This window comes from Camarhynchus parvulus, chromosome 1 (genome assembly GCF_901933205.1).
Source record: "Camarhynchus parvulus chromosome 1, STF_HiC, whole genome shotgun sequence".
NCBI classification, from domain to species: domain Eukaryota; kingdom Metazoa; phylum Chordata; class Aves; order Passeriformes; family Thraupidae; genus Camarhynchus; species Camarhynchus parvulus.
The window spans coordinates 60,313,849-60,336,993 of NC_044571.1; the positions used below are offsets into that span (position 1 = coordinate 60,313,849).

At 39.4% G+C, this 23,145-nt stretch overlaps 1 protein-coding gene across 9 annotated transcripts in view; it reads right to left on the bottom strand.

The window, feature by feature from the left end:
• ENOX1 (ecto-NOX disulfide-thiol exchanger 1) overlaps nucleotides 1–23,145 on the bottom strand; it is a 362,160-nt gene that overhangs the window by 26,254 nt on the left and 312,761 nt on the right. For all 9 annotated transcript variants that reach the window (XM_030971239.1, XM_030971057.1, XM_030971146.1 and 6 more), the window contains 2 exons: nucleotides 16,887–17,071; nucleotides 1,787–1,894 (listed from right to left, as the gene is read on the bottom strand). In XM_030971239.1, coding sequence (XP_030827099.1) covers nucleotides 1,787–1,894; nucleotides 16,887–17,071 — 293 coding nt within the window. The remainder of the gene's footprint in view (nucleotides 1–1,786; nucleotides 1,895–16,886; nucleotides 17,072–23,145) is intronic.

The window sequence follows — 23,145 nt, forward strand, 5'->3', positions numbered from 1 at the left end:
TTTCTTGGCTTGGCTGCATGATTTTCAATACCCATTGTGGATAAAACACACAGATAAGGTTGGTGCTTGTAAAGGAAAGCTGTGAGTCTTGGCAAGTGGGGGTCATTACTGCAAAGGCTTCTGCTGTTCTGGAAACTTTTGGAACTCGTTCAGGGTTCTTGGAGGAGCACACTGGCTGCCTAGCGCTCTTCAGGAATTCTGGCTACTTACAGTCTTGGCCTCAGGCGCGTTTCAGAACTAATTCTCAAGAGAAATGCAGATCTAGCCTGCCTTTCTTCCAGCTACTGTTTCGCCTGTCTGCCTAGCATGAGTGCACATTTGATTCACAATTAGCAGCAGTCTGCAGAGATTCAGCAGTCTGCCCTGGTGGTCCCTACTGGGCCTCACATTGCAAGGTCTTCCTATATGTTTTTGTAGCATATAATTGCTACAAAGATATAAAATAACTTTGCGCAATTTTTGTTTTTCTTTTTTTTTAAAAGCACTTTATAATGTGAAAATGGAAATGAGATCCAATTAACTCAAGAAACCTGGTGGAATCTGTGTTTCTAAAGATTCTGTCATTCCAAATCCATTCTTTCTCATGGCATTTTCTGTATTACAGTCTTGCCTCAGCTTTCATTTAGGTTATCTCTGTGACCATAGCTGCAAAGAACATAAAAGCTTCCAGAATCTAAATTACTAGTTTGTAGAATATATTTGCCATCAGATATGTTCAAAGATAAATGTTAAATGTGGAACAATGTCCTAGCTTTCATAATGAACATAAAAAATCAGAAATAAACATAATTTACTTTTCCTAATGTGTACATTAAATGTATACATCTGTCTGCAGACATATTCAGACATACATGAAAAATCTTGAACATTAGAATCATCAGCATTCTGCATCTCTGCCACTTAAGCAATTCAGATCCTCCAGACCTTAAACTGCAAATACTTCACCAAGCCATGAAATATTTTAGCTGAAAGTTTATATAGAAAGGGTTAAAATAAGTTCTGAAAGCAGAGACTGTGTCGTTGCCACACAAGTGGGAATTTTCAATTTCAGTGTGTCCAAGCCACATGTTTTCTACAGAAAACACTTATTTGTGCACACTGTGCTTGCACACAATGCACTGTTTCTTGTCTAGATTTACAGATTTAGGGCCAGACTTGCTTTTTGCTGTGTAGCTATCCATCTTACCATCCTTATAAAACAATACTGTCAAATGCTTCTCTGTGTCATAGTACACCTTAGTATCAAAGAAGGTGGGATAATCAGATTTACAGAGATTTGATTCTCACTGGTTAAATAAGTGCAGTGATAACTACTTTTTTAATACCATTATGATAATGCTACTGTAAGTTTTTTATATACTCATACTTGTGTGAATTACACAGGAGATACCAAAATGTTTTTTTCAATACTATTCTTGAAAGGAAGAGCTGTTTTGGCTCAGCTATATTTAACCCCCCCCAATATTTTTTTTAAATTCAGAGCAAAACCACTTATCACTGATACCTATGTAGAATACATAAGAGGAAATACTACTCAAGACATGAAATCCAATATTGGATATTATTAAGTAAGGGTCCATTTTCACTCTATTATCTGAAACTCTGTTAGCCTAATCAGAGCAGACAGACAGGACACATAAGGTTAGGTCTTGCTCACAACATATTCTGTGGTCAGACTCCTACAGATTTTGGAGGTAAAGCCATGAGACTTTCAGAGCTAATGGTTTTGCCTTCCTTCCCCTTAGCATGCCTAAGCCAGCGTTTTTCTCCTGCCAAAATCACTCACCTGTTCCTGCAGGACTTTGAGCATTGCTTGTGTATGCGTTTGCTCTTCCTTTGCTTGCTCCAGTTCAGACTTTTTGTTATTTAATTCTTCCTGTATGCTCAGCAATTGCTGCACAAACAAAAGAAGTTTCTGGTTAGCCTCGTCCGGATCCAAAGCAGTTTAAAATCCCCAGTTTGACAAATCCTAATTTCAAACAATGTTTTGCAGTCTGCTCCTACATTTATTATTGTTGCATAATCTGCTGTGTCTAAATGGACCAGAGGTAAATTGTTTTCATCTGCATCTCCTTCTGCGGCAGTGCACCACGAGTAATGCATCTGTTAATGTGCATTAAGCTATTTGTTACATTAAAGCAGAAACTCCTGGTACAGTATGTCACCCACAGAATGACTGTCACATTCGTCTGAACCAAAATCTTATTTGTAGAAGTATATGGGGTGGTTTTAATAAGACTGGGGTAAACACTATGGTACATAAATAATTTAAAAGCACAGCCCTTTAATATAATTAGTCATTGGCCCACAGCCATTTTCATTCTATGTAAAGCAATATTCTGGAAAGCTTTCAGACTGACTTGCCAAGAAGACAAAAGCTTTCCCCTTTTTTAAATTTTTTTTTGTCTTGTGCTGCGATATTTTATTAGATCAGGAAGACTGATGCCCTACAATCAATATTTTAGCCAGGGAGACTGCTGATCTACTGTCAAAACAAAAAGCTATGACCAAAATTCTATTTTTATGAAGAGAATTCTGAGATGAAGGTGCATATTTGAAAGCCCACGTCCGCTGGTGTTGGCTAGCTTTAGATTCTGTATAGATTTATTGTGACTGTCAGGAGCAGGTCAGTAGATTTAATTCTGAAATACTTATATGTTTTTGCATATAAGATTTTGATTTTTGAAGAATGTTAGACAATGATGAAGAGCAAGAGCAGACAAACAGGTTAAGAAAAGAGTTTATGTGTTTCCTCTCAGTGAATAAGAAAGGAAACTGTGATTTTCTGGGGCAACATATTGCTTTTAAAGGAGTAATTGAACTACTAATTGCTTTACTAACATGCATTACTGATTTAACCATGTACCTACATCTAAAGCTTAGTTTATGGTTGTGCTTAGGGCTGGTGGCTGACTCAAACTGATGATGCAGGTGTTCAGCCTCTTGGTAAGTTACAGACAGCAAACCTAGAAAAAAAAGTCTTGGCCTTGTTCCACTGCACTGGAAGTCCCAGGCATCAAAGGACATGGTGTCAGCATTGTTTTCAGAGTGACTTGGAAACAGATTTCAGGGACTGGTGGAGTTATTGGTAGTGTGTTTCTGTTGTAAGTGAACATCAGTATGATGGATTAATTCAGCCACTGAAGTAAAAATACACGTGGGTATATGTCTGATTATATCTCACACACTCTACAGTCCAGCAGAGTTGGTTAGCTTTTTGATGGATCATGCCGCCTGGACTGCTCCCTGGGAGCCCTCAAGAGACATTCTGGTATGTGTTTTCACTCTACCACAGCACAAGATCATTTTGAATCTCAAGATTTTTCTATGAAATAAATAGGTCTCTTCCACTGAGGCTCATACCCAACCAGCTCTTCTGTGGGAAACTCTGCTTTGGCATTTCTCCAACAGGGATGTGTTCACCTTGCCTGTTGGATACTACCTCCCACATTTCCAGAAGATAAACTGGATTTGTGTGCACTGCCATGGGTCACACACTGATTCCCATGCAGGTTCCCATGCAGAAGGGACCATCTCATCACCCCATGTACACTTAGGTTATAACATACCTTTAAGGTTCACCTAGGATAGCTCTAGCTGATGCCTGCAATTTAGAGAGAATGGACTCTAGTCCTCAGAAGAGAAGCAGAGAACACAAGACACCAGAAAGATGCCATAAGCCCTCTCAATGGTCACTAGCTGAAGCATTGTGATAAGCAGATTGTCACCTACCTAATAGCAGCTGGTGAGATTTCCTCTCCTTTGCAGCTGCAACCTGTTTGACCTCACACACCTGAACATACCATGAGAAAGGAGTCTTTGGCCCCATTTCAGAATCTTCTCTGAGCAGTTATGTCTCACCAGTGTGGCCAGACTCCATCTTGGTTGAGAGAATTTTACTCCAGCTTCTGGTAAAAGCCCTACAGGCCATCCTTTTGAACAACACAAAATCACATCTGGAAGATCACAAGTGAGTTTTCATTTCGTCCTGATCCTGAATAATCTTTCACTAGTGAGCAACTGTTACAAAGAGGAAACCAAGACTGACTCTTGGGTTGAACTTGTCTACACAACTGAACTTAAACCTTCTTCTCTATCCCACCCACCCTCTCCCCGTGGTTCTTCCATGGCCATGTTTCACTTATTGTGGATCAGCTCACAAACTTCCACTGTTTTGTTTTCACATCTCCCACTGTGATCTCCCACTGTGAATTAGTCTAATTATATATCTCTTCTTTTGACCCTGACTTTTCCTGTTTTGTGTTTAAGGCAATTTTTCCAAAACTGTCTGAGCATGGGAGGAATTGGTGTGGAAGACACTGAGAGCATGAGAGAAAGAGAGAGGGAGATGTGATGTTCTGCATCTTTGTACTTGGCTCTGGACCAGCGAGGAATAGAAATCCCAGGAAAATATTCAACATTCTCAGTTTCCCTGGGGTAAAAGAGTGTGCATTCTATTTGGAATATGAACTACAAAGCGCCTGATATGAGATAAAACCTTCTAGCAGTCTTAGTGGTCAAACTGTCAACTATTGAAGATTTACTGTGTGTGTATAGGCTCCAAAGACAGTAAATGTGTCCTATTTTCACAGGCATGCAAAGCAGAGTAACTAAGATATCCTATTCCCATTCATACATAAGGTTTTTCATTCACAGGACTGGAAACTTCCCATTCAACCTCCAGAGATGTCAAAATTATTTAAAAGTTGGAGCCATCCCTTGGGGGTTTAACTTTCTTTTTCTCTCCTTCATATTTATCTCTAAAAGCTGCAAAATCTGCTAATTTTGCATGGGTCAGGTTTGCATATTTCTTTTTCTTGCGTGGTTGATGCTGCAACCAAGAAGTTGTAACAAGGAGTTATACCTGTCAAACAGAATATTTTTCTCCTTTAGTCTCATTTTGGAAATAAAGAAATAAATGTGATTGAAAAAAATATCAGCTTAAGACAGATGAATAGCCTGAAAAATTTCACCACAAACACGTGATGTTTGGCAAAGTTAGAAGCAAATCGGAAAAGGATCTTACACTGTCAGAAATGAGACAAGTTTCATAACAGGGACTGCTGTCACACCTGCTTATAAACAGACAGGTTTTCCATAAAGATTATAAAGAATGATGCCAAGATGTAGGTATTAATTATTCAGAATTACTTTGTTTTTCATACATAAATCTACCTATTAAAAATTGATCCTATAGATATTTCTTTCGCCCTTCAAATTTCTTGCAACTATATACCACAATCAATCAAAATAAAAAAATATCCTTGGTTTCAATAATTATGCTGTCTGATACTGTTCCACCAACTTTGCCATCTCACACAGCCTTCCTGCCAGAGTTTCCCTGTGTAGGAAACCGACCTACTACACTGATGGTCACCACAGCTATACAAGTGTCTGTTCTTTCAATCTTGTCTCACATCTCTGGCCATTCCCTTTAAGCCCTGATGCTCCCAGCTTTGTGACACAGCATTCAGATAGAAGTTAACCAGTTTTATCAGGCAAAGAATTGATTTCATGGCTATACAGCCAGGAAATACCTGGCTCATATTTCTGTTTTATTCCATGTCCCCAGTGTGCAATTCTTTGGGTCTGTGTGTTATGGAAGTGTCTTTTCCCTGAACCAAAAAGCAAGTGTCAGGAAGCGGAAAAGCACATCACAGAGCTCATCACAGCTCTGATGATCCTGAAGACAGACACCTGCAGAGCTCCACCAGTAGCAGCCTGGAAGCTCAGCTGGTCTATATGCAACCAAAAGCATTTGTCACCATGGCTGCCAGCTTGACCCTAGGAGATGGAGCTGTGTAGTAGGGACCAGATCAGACTGGCAGACATCACTAATATCCTCTTAGTGGTATTTCCAGAGAGGAGATGGGAAAGCCAGAAAGAATTAACATCCTCGTTGCCTGTCCAGAGATCAATCAATGCATTTTAGACCGCCTCAAAAAATGCAAGACATTGCTGCCAGCGGCAATTCTGGAACTGGTCTGCATAGAAATGGTAGATATCACTGTTCTTTCTTTAGTGAGGACCAAATCCTTTGTGTACATAATAAGTAGGTAGCTAATTTCAATATGTGGGGTGAAAGAGGGTGTGTGTTTTATTTTGATTTTTTTCCCCCCACATTCTCACTCCAATGCTGAATCTCTGCCAGAGACAGTTCAGTACCACCCATATTGCATAGATCTCAAAAGCACAGACAGAAAATTACCATCTTAAACCAATCTTCACAGCTTCTGAAACATTAAATATAGATGGCATTATTGAAGCCAGCTGAATTACTCAGGCTGTGTACAATGCAGTGCCAGTGTGGCCAAGAATGCTAACAACTGAGCAGCACACACTGCCTCAGAATATATGGGGAGTCCTAAAGGGAAACTAATAGCTTGCTGCTGTGTAGCACTGTGCAGCCATGAAATACTCCCTCTCTTTCCTCTCCTCCTCCTTGCCCACAGTTCTTCATTGCTCCCCAAAAGGCAGCGTGGATTTGAATATAAAATATGGACATACCTAGAAGTGTGGTCGCATCCCAAGCCCAGTTGGACAGACAAGGATTCCATAAGGAAAGCATGATTTCCAGCATGAAACCAACAAGTTTTCATGTAAAGAAAAAGGAGGCAGATCAGAAGCGACCGCAGGGCCTGAGGCTGTACTTAGGATGCTGTAAGGCTGACAGAATAATGGAAAAGTGAAAGCAGCATTTGACACAAGTTTAGCAGTTATACTGCTGAATGGTCCTGCCCCTGCTGTTTTGTTTATGATCTTCTCTACAGCTGCTTGAAATGAAGTATGAAAAGGTTACAAAGATCTTAAAGAAAGGGCAGTAAGGAGGAGCAGACAAAAGAACATCTCTGGGGTGGGAGCACTGATGTTGATCACAGGTTGTGCAGGCAGTTTCAGCAAATCCAGTCTGTTCAGCCACAGGAAGGAGGCAAACTCTCCCATTTATGGAGTAGATACAGGATGTCCAGAGATGACCTCTGTTAAAGGTCTCTGAAATCAGTGTATCAGTCAAACAGGGATGCTCTTACTTACACAGCTTAACTGAGCCAACTCAGTTGAATGGTCGTTTTCAACACTCAGTGAACTCAGGCAAACTGGATTCTCCTGCTCATATATTGCGTAGGAGAAACATATCCATATTACTCTCCACTTATTATCTATAGCAAATAAATGCCTATACAAGAACAATAGATTCATTAAGTGCCTAAAAAGAAGGGAGAACTTATGTGTCTCAAACAGGCAGGCTGTGTCCCAATTAATGCTACTTTTTTTCAGCCCAAAAGACACCAAGGCATAGATGTAAAACAGGAACCCTGGGAAGCAGAACTCACTTGTGCGAAACACTTGCCCCAAAACTACATGAGAATCAGAGACCTGAAAAGTATGAAACCACAGGCATTCAAATGACTGCAGAGTTCACCTAAAAATTAAAGCACTCACTTATGATAGCAATTTATGATGTTTTATTATATTTTTCCTTTTTTTCCCAAGTAAAACCTTGTTCCATCTTTTCTAAGTTCATCTTATATAAAGAAAAAGAAGTTAAGAGTTTGCCAAATGGAAAATGAGAAAAATCGCAAGGAAATTAATGTTTTGATATTCTTAGAAGATGTTAACAAATACAGAGGGGAAGGGTGGTAAATGTTTCCTTTCAGAATCTTCCTTAGGTAGGAGGAAAAGAAAAAAATGAATTAAAATGAAATCAACCATTTGCAAAATAAAAATACAAATCCCTCTCCCAGTACTCCCATGGCCTGTCTGGAAGAGTGTCTTTCTCTTTTTGCAAGACAAGATTTCATATCACAAATGGCCAGCACATGGCAGGCTTGAATAATGAGAAAGTGACTTCCCAGCTGAGCAAATATGCATTAGTAACAAGACGCTGATGAGGCCTGACAAATCACCAAGGAAACAGGAGAATGTGAAAGACAAGTCAAAGAAGCTTTAGAAATGAGCCCTCAAGGAAGTTAGCCATGTTGCAGCAAGGCATTATTAAAATAAAGAGTATGGCTGTGGGTTTGGGCTTTTTAAGGGATTAAAAAGAACCACAGTGTAATAGTGCAACATTTCCCATCCCTGCCTGCTCTCAGGGACTGGCTGTGTCCCTGGCTGTATGGATGGCATTATTTGGATGGAAAATAGGATTTCCAATGATGAAAGAGGGCTGGGAAAGAGCTGCATGTGGATGAACAGCCCAGCTCCTGCTTGATGGGCATTCACCTGCACAGTGAGTTTCCCTGGCTCTCTAGCCAGAGGCAAAGACCATGCTGAACATGTTTGCTCTGCAGGTTAACCACCTCAGAGGGGGCTGAGGAGCTGGACACACACCTGATGGGGAAATGTGGCATGTGGTGGCACTAAAGAACAAATCTGTCCAGCTGCTTCCTTAGGGAGGTGATGCCATGTTTCCCTTCTCCTGCTATTAGACAGACTCCAGAGGTCCTGCTGCAGCTCTACAGTGCTCACAGTAGTTGCAGGCAGGCATGTATTCTAAGAAATAAAGCAAAATAGAAGACAGATGGACACAGACACACTGAAACTACCTAGAGGGAGGTTATGGAGGTGGTGGTTTTCTTGAGTAAAAGTTGAGGACAAATAGACAGCAGGTCTATTTGGTTTTTTTTTATTACACAGCAGGAATTTTTTTTTTTTATAACACAGTAGGAAAATATTCCACAGTGAGGGTAGCCAACCTCTTGAGCAACGGCTCAGAGAAGCTGTGGAGTCTCCATCCTTGGGGGTACTGAGATCATAGCTGGACAAGGTCCTGAACAAAACTGAGATGACTCCAGAGATGCCCCTGTTTTGAGGAGAGGTGTACCTGACCTTCAGATGTACCTTCTGACTTCAGTTTTTATGGGATTCTAGAGAAGAGCTGATAGATATCAGAGAAGTAGCTCTCAATTTTTTTTTTTTTTTTTTTTGTGAGGCTTAGCAATTCAGCCACATCAGCTACAAGAGGTAGTGTTAAGGGCTGGGCAGCAGAGGAAAGGAGAACATGAGTGATGTGATGAACAGTTTAAGAGACAGTCTACAGCTTTCCTCTGCCAAGTAATTTTCGAGTAGACCTGTTACTCATCAAGAAAGACAAGTTGTCCTCAGTCAGCTATGGACTTTTGCAGCAAATGAAGAAAAGACCAAGTCCTTAGGGACGTTACAGCATGAATCCTTCATCTCAGAATTTAAATATACTAACAAGAACTTAGCTCTATGGCATCAGGGATCCCTCTCTGGGATATGGGTTTCACAGCAAATTAAGCAAGGTCCTTTATTTTCATGATGGCCTGTGAAGGGGAGAAGCCTGACAAAAGCCCACTGTACCTCATCAATAAAGCTCCCTCCTTTCTTTGCTAAATGAGGTGATTGGGATAGCACATAGCCCTGACTTTACTGACAGTAGGTGAGTAGATCCTGATCCTGATCAAAGAAAGAGGGCTGATCTCAAACGAGTATCATGTTCCCCCTGCCCTCATATCTGTCCTACAAGGCAACAAGTTGGCACCTTGCAAGATGCACAGTCAAAGAAAGATGTGATCATCTAGACATAACAACAGCATCTTCTCCAGCCTTTCACCTGCACTGGCCATTGTGGGTAACTCCTCACCAGCTAATGGCACTTGAGCAGTGTGATCCCATCTTTTCTTCCATGGGACTGAAAATGAGCATGATACAGCATGCCTTTTCTCAACAAAGCAAAACAGATCTTCTAAATTTTGATTTCCCATTCAAGAAAAAAATATTTTACTTATTTTGATGGGGAATAAAAATTTAATTAGAAGAACAATATTATGGAAGAGAATCAATTTACCCAGTGTAATTTCCACTGAAACACAATTCCTTGTAATGGAAACAGAGTTCTTAGCACTGATAGCATCAAACACAATTGGAAATTCTAATCAGCAAGCCAATGCTAGTATTTAGGATCTTTTTAAAAATTCATGTAAGATCACTGGACTGTAAAACTTAAAAGATTTGTCCTTTACCACCACCAGACTACACAAGCATGTTAATGAACACACTAGTTGATTTATTTAATATTGTAAATAAAATGTGTGCACCCAATTATTTCTCTATGAAGGGTTTATTCTTGCTGCCAATCTCAGTCTAGCTTTACCAGCACCAGCAGGAAAAAAGATGCTACTCTCTTCCATCTTACAACCAGAACAGCTGTTGGGAATATGGTGCCTAAAGTATCTGTGGGACCTTATTTACACTCCCCTAATATTATTGAAGTGGTGGTTGCAGAAGTGGGAAATCAAACACTACTTTCAATAAAGAAAGGCTGTTAAACAGAGAAGAGAAGTCATTTGGCTTGTCTGAGATCTGGTAAATAAATAGCACTTAATTGCCAGCTGCTCCTTTTATTTTTTTTTAATATAATCAAAAGAGTAAGTGTTTTCTGGAAGTTTAAACACGGATTGGACTGTAAAGAGCTCTGAAAAGCCCAGATGAGATAAGACAACACTTATGGGAACATTTGTCTCTCTCCTGGGAGATCATATATTTCTTAACCGGTTTTCAAATATCAGCCACTGGGTGAGTAGGAACAGGCATAGATGCGAACATCTGGATGTTGGGTCCAGCCCCTCAAATTTAACTTGTACCCCTTCCCTCTAAGGTTATCAGTACTGTCATTACTACTCCAGTGTCATTTTTACAGGAAAAAAAAAGAAAAAGATCTAACTGGAATTCATACTGCAATTAAAAACATTTCCAACATAATTATTCTGGTCTGTTTATTTACCAGGTAAAGTGCAAATAAAAGGGATTTTTTTAATCTCTTTTATTTATTCTTCTTTAATGCTGCTTTGGAGAAGAACGAGTTTATACTTGTGCATTAGTACATTGGTTGGGTTGTATGCTGAATATGTGTTTGGTGAGCAAGAGGTAGATGAAATAAAAAAAGGCTACAAATCTCCTCTGCACTTAGGCTATATTAATAAATATAGCCATAACATGCTCCATCTATTCAACAATGATCTTAATTTCAGCACTAAACTGCTACTAGAACCTGTATATTTAAAGGTATATCATTGTTATAATGGCCATGGCACTTACACAGCACCAGATTCAGCAATTTTCAGCCACCAGCATCTGCGTCTGTGGCTTCTGACATTTCAGAACGTTTGTATGTGAGAGAAAGGAGTGGCTGTGACAGTTAACAACACATGTGAAGGATCTGAGACCTGCAGACCTCAATGCCAGCTGAGCCTTATTGGGACTTAATAGGTGGTAGATTGGTTAAAAGATTGATGAGGAAAAAAAGCCTCATGATGCCCTGCCCTCCTGTCTGTTACAATCTCCTGCACAGAAATGTCCTTTTTGTCCCTGCTCCCACTGAAGGAGTGTGGACCATGGGACTATTCAGTTCTACTACTTGTATGAGAAAAATCTATGAAAAAAGGTGAAGGAAAGACCTGAGAAATGACATCTTTTCTTGTAGAAAAAACTGCTAGCTCCATCTGAAAATGGATTGGCTCTGCTCTAATGGCTGGGGATGGTAGAAATCCAATTAATTTCAAAGGCAGCATAGTGAAGCCAACACTAGTTACCTTTGGATTTTTTACTCAGAAGAATTACTATATTTTACAGGTACATGGTCTTGCTGAAAAAGCTGATAGATGCCTCTTGTGACACCTCAATTAGATAAGAGTGTTGTAATCTGTCTCCCAGTGATGGTACTGTGGAAAATGTGTGCTCCCCACAGTCTGCACCACCAAGGATGTACCCTGACCACCCTCCTTTGAGGGAGCAAGGAGTGTAAAGAGGGAGCTGCAATGCACTCCAACAGCAATTCCTACCCTCCCAAGCACAAAAGTGAGGCATATCACAGACAAAACAGTCCTACCCTGCATGAACACTGAAAGCCTGAAATGAGGCGTAGGGCTGGATATTAGGAAAAATTTCTCCACCAAAAGGGTTGTCAAATTTTGGAACTTGATGAGGCAAAAAAGCTGTCCAGGGAAGTGGTGGAGTCACCATCCCTGGAGGTGTTTAAAAGATATGTAGATGCCGTGCTTAGGGACATGGCTTAGTGGTGGATTGGGCGGTATTGGGTTAATTGTTGGATTTGTTGATTTTAAAAGTCCTTTATCACCAAAATAATTCTGTGATTTTATGATTGCTAGTCATCTGGCATTTATCAGAGCTCTTTAAAGAGATGTATCAGTCTCAGATGCATATGCTATTTATTTTACATGTTAAATGATTAGTAAACTGCAAAAGAGACTCCTCAGTAGGTAGGAAATGTCAGGAGCAATGTGGCCTTTGCAGAAAGACCTTGAGCTGCATATTGAACAGCAAGGACAGGGAGGTACTGAACAGGTGATGATTGACTGTGTACTCTCTGCCTGCGGCACCAAATGGGGAAGAGTCTCTGAGGTATACAAAGCAAAACACACAGGCTGTGGTTCTGGCAGCTCCTGACTTCTGAGTGTTCAGGTTCACAATCTGCATTGCAATTCACATTAAATTGGTACTGTCCAGGGAGAAAAAGAAGAGAAGACAAAAGTGGACTCTTATCACACTGCATCAGAGAGACACCCATGTGGGTCATCAGCAGGGCCAGAATATGTTCAATCTCCTGCTGAGACACGCTGAGCTGAGTTGGTGGCACTCCCAGCAGTGTGTCAGCCTTTCTGTCAGCCCTACACCCACCACACACGACTGTTCCCTTTGTTCTGGCTTTCCAGCCTGAGCACTAATTTCAAGAGAGGCACTGCGGCGCATCCCCTGCTGCTGCAATAACCCCATGGCTGGGCTTTAATGCACCCCTGCCAGCAAAGGGGAGCCTGCGCTGTCACTCTGTGTTAGGAGTATGATCCCAAGCCCAGCCAGTGATTCAGGCCCCTCAGGGGATGGGAGCAATGAGGTGCCTCTTAATCGGCACATCTCAGCATGTGCAATAGCAGAACTGTAGGCACTAGTATACGTTTCCTGGACATAACATTTATGGAGCACGGTTTAAATGGGGATTTGTGGATGACACCCTTGCCTGCAGGAGCTAAATTCAGCCCATAGTGCTCGGGGAGTTATGAGAGGAAAGAACATTATCTTACATTTACATGATGCAGTGAAGCACCATGCAAAATATCCATCCCATTGGCAAATGTACCAGTTCAGGAATCAGCACAGCTGTACAAGCATGGCCCCACACCTTGGCCAGTTAAGCCTGACAAAAAAAGGTAGAGCTAACTTGTTAAATTAGAATCATGCTAAAGGGCATGTGCTCTGTAGGCACAGGATTAACCTGAGGCTTAAAACATTGCACTGATGTGGAAGTGGTTCATGAACAATCCTGGATGACCAGTAAAAATCTAAAATTTACTCGAAGACATGCTAATGAGTGTCATCTTTGTGGAAAACTGACATTTTTTCAAAGGCTTGCTAAGACTATCACTTTCAGACAGATTGTATAAAGGATCTGGGAACCACATCATTAATTCAATAGAGACTCACTGTCAAATTCTGAGCCTTGGTTTCAAAGCAAGGTGGCAAATAAAGGTGGCAAGAGCATTTCTTCAAAAATTATATTTGATGGACAATATACAACGAAAGTATATTTTTCATGTTTTGTTCTTGGAATGGCTGAAAGATTATGTTGATGATTTTTTTCAAAAGAATTCTGCTTGCCATTCCACATGTAATATGCTAAAACTAAATGGTTAAAATTTGGAGAAATTATATACCCACTGAAAACTGAGGCTTATAATTTCAACCATTAAGCAACACTTCTAGGTGATATTTTCTGCATTACCTATAGTCATGTATCTGATGAAACATTTCAGACAGAGAGGCAAGATTAAAAAAATTCTTACAGCTGTGCTGTGAAGTGCTGCAAAAATAGTTACAACTAAAACATCCTTTCTTGTGATCACAGAGTTTTTTTAGAGCATACCAAACACTGCTGGAAAAAGAGCCATTCAAAAAGCGATCGTCTTGGTATGTGTGTTCTCATATAGAAATAAATTGAAGGCAATACCACCTATGCAGCAGTGACAAGTTAATTCAATTTCCATCTCAAAATCAGGTAAAGTGTATCTCATTTGTTACCATGGATACAAGACATTATTTCCATTTGTTTGAGATCTCACAGTGGGTATGAAATTAAACTGTGACACAGTTTTATGGAGGAAGTTGACTAAAACCCATAAGTTCAATGTCATTAGTCCAAAGGATTTTCTTTTTTTAGACACAGCAAATAAGGAGGTTGCTACTACTGCCCATAAGGTACACTTCATAAGCAAACATCTGTGTGATTTTCCTGATGCTACTTTAGATCAGTGGGAGTGATGGAAGAGAAAATAAACATTCATTTCATCAGTCCTGCAAACACAGGGAAGAATCCTGAAAAACATCCAGATGGTAGAAGTACATTAAAAATACATTGGTGGTGTGTTATTTGCTATTGTTTGGCACCAAATATGTTTACAAAAAATGTCTTGATTCTGAAAATGCATCTAATTTTTCTCAGATAAATCTGCTTTTCAGGCTGCAGCTCAAATCGCTTGTTCTCTAGTTTTCAGAGTCAGAAGAAGTGTATGAAAGAGTAGGGGAGAATGAGGAGAAAAGAAGAAGGAGAAATATGTTTTTCAATGCTGACATATATGAAGGGTTCAGGAATTCAGTGGCATTCAGTTTACCTTGTCTGAAATTAATTTTAATATATACAAAAGGATAAAAGGGAATACAGGTCTTCTTGTTAAATTATTTATACTCAAGTCCTGGATATATATTTAATATTTCATAGTGAGACTGATTTCCATAGATGCTGAGCACCTGCTACACTGGCAGATTTCAGCTGAGGTTGTCATCTCTCAACACTGACAAAACCAAGCTGAGATAAAACTGAGTCTACCTAAATCAAAGGTTTATTTCTACATATTCATGCATTAACTACATGAAAATCACAAAGGTTATGGAATGTCATGAGTGTGGCTAATTACTGAAATCCAAAACCATCATCCAGCTCCTTAATTGACTGATAATTTCCCACCAAATATTCTGAACTTCACCTCCTTTGCTTCTGTGTTGCTGCTCTCCTCAGCATATTGTCAGACTGGATTATCTGCAGTGTCTTCTCCAGCTCCTTGGGCCATCTCTAATTATATCCCATTGGGAGCAAGTAGGTCTGACCCTGAGATGGCAAACTAGAAAAATTGAGAACCTCACAGCAAAACTGTCACGCACACAGGAACTTTCAGAGGAGTAGGGACTGCAGTGTCCATGGCCAGCTGAACAGAGAGATAAGTCAGTAACTCTGTGTTATTGATTTGCATTATTAGCATTTGCTTGAAGTTCAATAAAAATCTATTTATATTCTACAGACTTGATTATACTTCATCCAGACCCCAGACAGAAAATTATAATAATGCCAAATGGGTGCTAGGGCTCCAGAATTTTTATTTAGTCGTATTTTATACCTCTTTTTCACTATTTTTAATGGAGAATTAGCACCAGGATTAAATACAGTACAATCTTTACATATGGTGTTAAATTTATTAAAACCAGTGATATTTAAGAACCCATTTATATAAGGATAAGATCATGAACAGACCTCAAGCTTATCTAAAGTATATAGAAACCTTAAGTACTTCTGAGTAATGACTTAATTTGAAGTCTGGGAAAGATTTCATTCCTGAATTATCGATTACTTATTTTCAACTTTTAAAGTATTTTGGTTAGAATTATTCCACCATACAATAAATCACCCTGATTTTGTAAAAATTTCCAGGCTTAAAGGGGCTTGTGTTGATATCAATGTGTGTAAGATTGCCTTGTGCTCTGTTATTGGGTGTTAGCTGGGATTGGCAGACTCGCTGGATTCGATGGGCACCAGGACAGCTGTGCAATTCCTAACCCAACCAGGCAGCTCGTATGTAAATGAGTATCTCCTGGGTTTTACCATACAAAAGCAGCTTAGTACAGTCTGGAAGTGGGTACAACTTGTCTCCTCCTAGAATCGAATAACCAGGGGTGACAGAGGGGTGTGAGCGGTGCTACAGACGAAGGAAGCAAACTTAACCTCCGCAGTGCCAGGCTGAGAAGCTCCACTCCAGCTGGGAGCACAGCCCAGCTCTGTGTTGAGCCACTGCCCTTGAGGTGTGTCACCTACCAGCTGAACACCAGTGCCTGGGCAGGGAAGATGCTGCACGCAGGCATGCTGGGTGAGGGCTGCTCGTGAGTCAGTGCACACGTCACACAACACAATGGCAGCAGGCTGGATGTGCTTGCCAAGACTTACCCAGCACAGTGTCAGCAGCACACTAACAAATAAGCGATAATAATTATGATAAACTGACACCCTTTGCCCCTGCAGGGAGACAGTGCAGTTTCTCGTTGACTGGTGTCAGAGAAAAAGCTTTTTTGCTGCACTAAACCACTTAAAAACTGTCTGAATGAAAAGGTTATATCCATGGGTCAGCATAAATGATAATAGCTCAGGAAATAGCACTGATGTTGCTAACAATTTGCAAGTTAAGGAGAGTAGTCTGGACATGCTGATGTCTCAGTCATTCTCAAACAACAGCAGAAAAAAAGATGCAGATGAATGCAAATGAAAATACCACAGAGCATTGATTATGATACATTAGACAATTTTAAAAACATTTCTGTGCAATACCAGGGCCAGTTGGATTAAGTGGGAAGAGAAACAGAGCAATTTGCTCATAACTAGCAAATGCATAAAGAATTTTCTTGAATGATCAATGGGTTTGCAGTCTATGAATTCCTAAAATGACTATGCCTAAATATATCCCCAAACTCTTCTCCCTTTTCCCTGTGATTTTCTGAAAAGAAATCAGGACCTTAATGAATAGTCTTGAGTAGAGCAGAGCCCCATGGTACCACTATTCTAAAATAGAAGACCTTTTCTTCCTCAGTAATACCTGCTGCATGCCTTGCATTGTCTGCTGTAGGAACTGCAGCTGCTGGTCCTTCGTAAGGCTCTCTTCTGTTCGAAAGAGCTGTCCTTTCTCCTGCTTCAGGAGCTCCACTTCATTCCTGTAAGCATCCAGCTGCCATCGGAGACTATCGTTCTCCTCCTTTAGCGCATATGCTTGGGCGGCTAGGGCTAAGAGAAAATGAAAATGTGAAAAAAAATCAGTGAAATGGGTTATTTCTTTTCAAATAATACAGAGGACATTGTCTGGAGAGATGACAATACAGCTGAACGCCAGTGAGACATTTCGGAGCTGAGACAAGACCGAGCAGAGCTGAAAATGATTAGGTTCTGGCAAGGATTGTTGCTGGAAGGTTATTTCCTGGGATGGAAGAAGCCATAAAGTGACCCTGGATAATTCAAATGCTACTTGCAATCTGGATGCTAAATTTAGGCTTATATTTTAGGAAGAAACCGGCATGCAGTCCAAGGGCAAGGCACTCACCAACTTTACAATGTTTTCCCAGTGATGTTATAGGAACTGATACAGACATTTAGTATTTATACTTGCACAGTGGCCAGATGTCCCGATCAGGTCTGTGCTAAGGAATTTTCCCAATGCAGAGTTGTTGGATTTAGTCCCATGTGAGAGGAAACACAGAAATTTCTCTCCAGCCTTGCTATGAACTACTTCACAGCAACAGTTATGAGGAACCATTTAGACAGAAAAATGATGTAATAGAAAAAAAATATATAAAATTTAAATGCTGAAAAAAGTGTTGGCACCACAAGAGCATTACTACATTAAAGGCATTGAAAGACACTTAAGTCATTTCCTTAGGAAGCTCCATTTGGCCCCTTTTCAGTTTAGAATGGCATTTTTATTATCATAACTGATAGCAGGTGTTTGTGAAGAAATCGATTAGTATGCAGGGATGGAAATTACATTTGCCAAATGACTTGCACAGTTTGCAATATAAGCTAAAATTTGTGTAGCAAAAGGCAGAAGGCTATAAAGCATGTAGTAGAAACATTATTTAAATAAATTATCTGAACATAAATACATATAGGGAAAGGTGGCATTCATTAATTAGGGATGTGGCTATCATCCTATAGAAGAACCCCCTCCTGGTATTATTTATATTTGGCAGGAGCAGTGGTCATTTGGCATAGCGAACTGCCATACCATGCTATTTTCTTTCTTGGAACCTGGTGACACAACAACATTACAAAGCAGCTGTAATTAAAAAACAACAATCTACTAAGGCCGGTTTTATCAACATTTGGTAACTGAACCACATAACTGATTTACATTCCTGATTAAATGATTTCAGGCTCGGTATCACAGAATTCTTTTTTGCCCACCTACAACAGCAGTATGGTTAAACTCCAAATTATATGAAATTGCATATTAAGTCCATTTAATACTAGGCACCTCTTGACTAGACCTTCTGTAGATAGAGTCCCCTGTTCCCCATGATAACATGATTCAGCACATTTGTGAAATTATACCAGCAATTAGGTAGAATGTCACAATATTTCATTAGCAATAAAAATGTTTTATCTTCGGTAGGACAAATCTACCTTAATTTCAGATAATTTTTGCTAATTTCAAAGTAGTGTAAATGCATTATTCAAAATAAAGTACAGTCAGCTACTATTCAAATACAGACTTGGACTGGTTACTGTGCTTAATTTGGATATTTTACAGAATGTCTGCAAGATTTAGCAAGAGTTACAGTATTGTTACATCAAATTAAATTGTTCTGAAAAGCATGCAATCATTCTTCCATGACAAAATTTACCCTCAAGAAACTGCACTGATGAGTCCAATGGGCAAATAAGAGGATGAAGTATTTTTTTCAGTTTTTATTTTTGTAAAAGCCAACAAACTATAATAAAAGAAAGGATTAAAAAATAAACATGAGGCCAAGCAAACAAAAACATCAGTCCAAAAAAAGTCTCAAGTCAAAATTAAATAGTTTATGTTAGAATGAACCTCTAAAGATTATTTAGTACAACCTGTGCAATTGTCTCACCATCCTGATCCTAAAATATTTCTTCCTTACATCCAATCTAAATCTACCCTCTTTAAGTTTATAACTGTTTCCCCTTGTCTTGTCACTGCAGCCCCTGGTGAAAAGTCTCTCTGTCATCTGTACCCTCTTACTTCTACCAATTAGAGCCTCACAAAATTTATGCCTTTTGTTTTGTTTTTTTTTTTTCTTTTAATGTAACACTAAATTCCAGCAAGCAACTGCCTGCCCTTCAGCTCCCTGAGAACAGGAACAGAGACCATCAGAGATGTACTCAAGTTTCCACAGCGACTCGGGAGCATCAGTTCACCTGCTGCTCATCATCTATTCCAGCTCTCAAAAAACTTCTGAGAGCTGCTGCACAAGTGGGGGTGTGAGGCCTGTGTATTCCCTCACTGAAATGTGGGCTCTGACCCAGATTGAGCTGAGGCTTATTTGGAAAGGCTGCTTGACTGTTTTCTGTGCCTCACTACAGCCTAATTGGAGAACTTCTCCTTTCTGTACTCCTAGGTGAGTTCAGGTTATTAAGTGGGGCTACAGACAGCAAGAGATGTCTGCTACAGGGTCAGCAAAATAGGAGAAATGAAAAGGGCCACAACACCTGACAAAAGCAAGTAACTTTTATGTGATGAACCTATAAGAGTTTAAAAAATAACTAATCCCAATGAAACAAGTCACAAAACATAGGAGCAATGAAGGTAATTGTCCATTTACCCTGTAGGAATGCAATGCAGGTTTTTACTGTTCAAAAACAGAGATGCACCTTTGAATGCTATTATGTCCTTACTTAAATAATTATATGTAAAATGTAATATCAAAACCTGTATAACAATAATTACATTGCAGTGTTACCAAGAAGTTCCATTTGAAGTTGGCCCTGCTCTTTTCTGCACACCAGAAGACAAAGGCTGTGCCTGGAAGATGTTGCAATCTATTTTAAGACAAAATGAAAACATCCCAAACCACCTAAAATGAGATAATAAGAATACAGGAGAGATACATTTCTGATAGGCAGGATTCCCTCAGGTGTACAGAGCCTTATCAACCTTATTATACACTTGGGTGATCACCCTAATCACTCAGAGCAAATAGCAACAGTGTCCAAGGCAGAAATATGTTCTTAAATAAGGAAGATGCAACACATGTACTAACAGTGTAACAGTATTAAAGGTACACTAGCTTTTAAATGAATTAATTAAAGAGTCCATAAATTATATGACATTAACTAATTTTTATATACTTTGCTATTTAATTTAAAGCTGAAAATAGTTGGTTCCTAATATGTATGAACAGAATGGTCAACAGAAAAGGAGAATAAGACAAAAGGAAGACATCTGACAGACCTCAGGGTGTCCAGCTCATTCAATACTGTGCAACTGTTTTAAACAAAATCAGACACATTCTTTGTGTTGACCTAACATAACTATAATTTTAAGATATTTATGTTTTAGTGAACCAAGATTAAAATAACTCTGAATTCATATCAATGTCCCTTTTTATTCCAAGCAAAACATCTATTCTATTCTAAAAACATCCTATAATTTCTTTAAAATTACATTTCATTTACAACCATTATATATAATGATATGTGATTTATTATATAGGATATAGAGAAAGGCACTTGATTGAATATTAAATTAAACATAGAGGACAATTTTGGGGGAAAGAGGATCTGTATTTTAAAAAGTAATTTTTTTCAAGTTTTGCATAAATTTTTGCTAAGAGTTCATTGACAAAGCTGATGAATGTAGTTTTAGTTGAAAAAAATTTTGTTCTTCTCATCTCAAGAAATTTTACATTTGGTAGTTCAGATACTCATCTACAAAATCCCTCTCTGAGGCACACTAAAAAAAATCTTTGGATAAAAGACAGTGAATGCTGAAAACATTTACAGAAGAACTATATACAAGGAATATATATCAAAAGAAAACTGACAACAATCCCCTATTTGCTGCCTGTGCTGCAAATAGAAGAAAATATTCCTACCTAAACAAACACAGCTGGAAAACAGCTCAATATTCTCTTTACAGCATTTTCACTGAGGGATGCAAAATGATACCTGCCAGCCTCAGAGAAGCAGCTGAAAGAAGATTAGACATATATACGTGGGGGAAACCTTTGCACTGATATTTCAAAGACTTCCAAGAGGTTAGTGTGATTTCTTTGTGCTGAGGCAGAAGTGCTGTATTCAATTTGGCACAGCCTCAGCGGCAAAATAGACTCCATTTAGTGGATCCAGACTAGATCCAAATCAAAAAGGCACCCTCTTTAATACAAGAAATGACTGGCTGATTAGAAATCCACTGAAATCTAAGGACATATTCATTGATGGATGTCTCAGAAGAAGCAAGCAATTTATTTTTCTAGGGTGTCTACCTTGGATAGTTAGGAGAGTGTCTTCTTTCTGACCTGCACTGATCTTTCCACTTTCAGCTGGTACCCAGTGACTGCATTTAACTTAATACATATCAATGCCCATAGGAGTCAAAGCAGAGGAAGTCCTCACAGATGATACAGGGTAATTGTAGTCTTTCATGACCCACATCATGTCATAGTGGCCAGGAAATAAAGCTAACACCCCACATCTCCAAATGTATTTCTTTATTGAGGAAATTAGGGAGAATTCATAATTTTCTATCATTTCTACTAGTGCACACCTGCCTTGTGGATTTCTCATGAGTTGACGCCCTAATAACATTACAGTTAATGCTAATGACAGTCTACTAATTTGCATACTGAGGACACACTGAGTTGAAAAGCATAAACAGTACGTTATCTCAAGAGCCTGAAGAAATCTGAAAGTAGTATCTGAAAAACAAATGACAAACACTAAAAATAATAACAGAAAACCTGCCTGTAAATGTAAAGATTTTCCATACATCCTCCTAGCAGAACTTCTACAGTTTATATTTCCAATAGATTCTTCTATATTTGTTCAGAAATAGATCATAAAACTCAGAATTTCTGTGATGTTTGTCCAGACTTTGGTCTAACCAGCAGAATTTTTCAGTTTTTGAACTGTAGCTGATGTATTGATATAGTGAGGCAGATGAAAACAGAGAAATAGCCTACTCCCAAACCTTCTTGCTATCTGAGTTCTACTAAAACAATTATCCTGATTTCCTGACTTGAAAATGAGGGTTTAAATGATATAATGTTCCTTTTGATAACAGCAAAAAGAGAAGCATCAAAACATGTCAAAATAATGGATATTAAGGTAATTTGTTTCATCACTCCCATTGCAGAGCATTTGCAATGTCAAAAAAGCCATCTTGCAAGACACAGCGACTTCTTCAAAGAGTTTTCAGCTTGAGAGACTGAACAAATGTGACTGAAGAAAAATAAGGACACAAAGTTCACAACTATAAATACAAACAATAGAAGTTATCCCTGGCCTCTAGCTAGCCTGCTTGTTTTTCAAATAGGTGAACTGTGAAGCAATACAAGCAGGGGAAAATCAGCAAGGAAAAATGTTTCTGGAGGATCTGGAAGGACATGAGCTGTGTTTTCGTGCTGCTGAAAACAGGGTAAGTTTTACAGTAATGGCATTTTTCATTAGTGAGGAAGATAGTCTTTGCAGAAGTACAGTTTGGATGGTCTTAGGAGATACAGCAGGTGGCAGCCCTGCTCATGGCAGGGAAATTGTAACTAGAGGATCATTAAGGTCCTTTCCAGTCTAAACCATTCTGTAATTCTATTATAACTAGATAGGACCACTGGACCTCATTCAGTTTTACCATCTAAAACTGTGCTTGATGCTCCAGCTCACTGCAAATTTCATTTTGCGCTGGAGTCTGAGACTCCCATTATGATCACTCATTGGCAGGGTGTGTGTGTCAGTCAGTAGCCCCACACTTTGGGATGTGTGGGAAGGTCAAGTTTGGAGGAGCTGTGCAAGGTGCTGGGAAGGAGGGCACAGCCCTCATTGCAGATGGCAAGCTGTATTACCTCTGAGGTGAAGAGACACACAGAGCAGCTTGACAGGTGATAACCAACATCTCGAGCACCAAGCTACCCTTCTCTCTGTATTCTACAAGAAGTTTTCTGGAAGAGGAAGGCTTGACAAGTACACCATGGTCACTTTGAGTCATCTTCTTGAGCCCACTTCACAACATCTGAATCCTGAGTCATCCAATGTCTAAAGAAGTTTCGGTCCATAGTCTTGAGTTCCCAGAGGACACTTGCTTTTCTTTATGGACACTTACCAAATACCTGATCACCAGCGTAGTG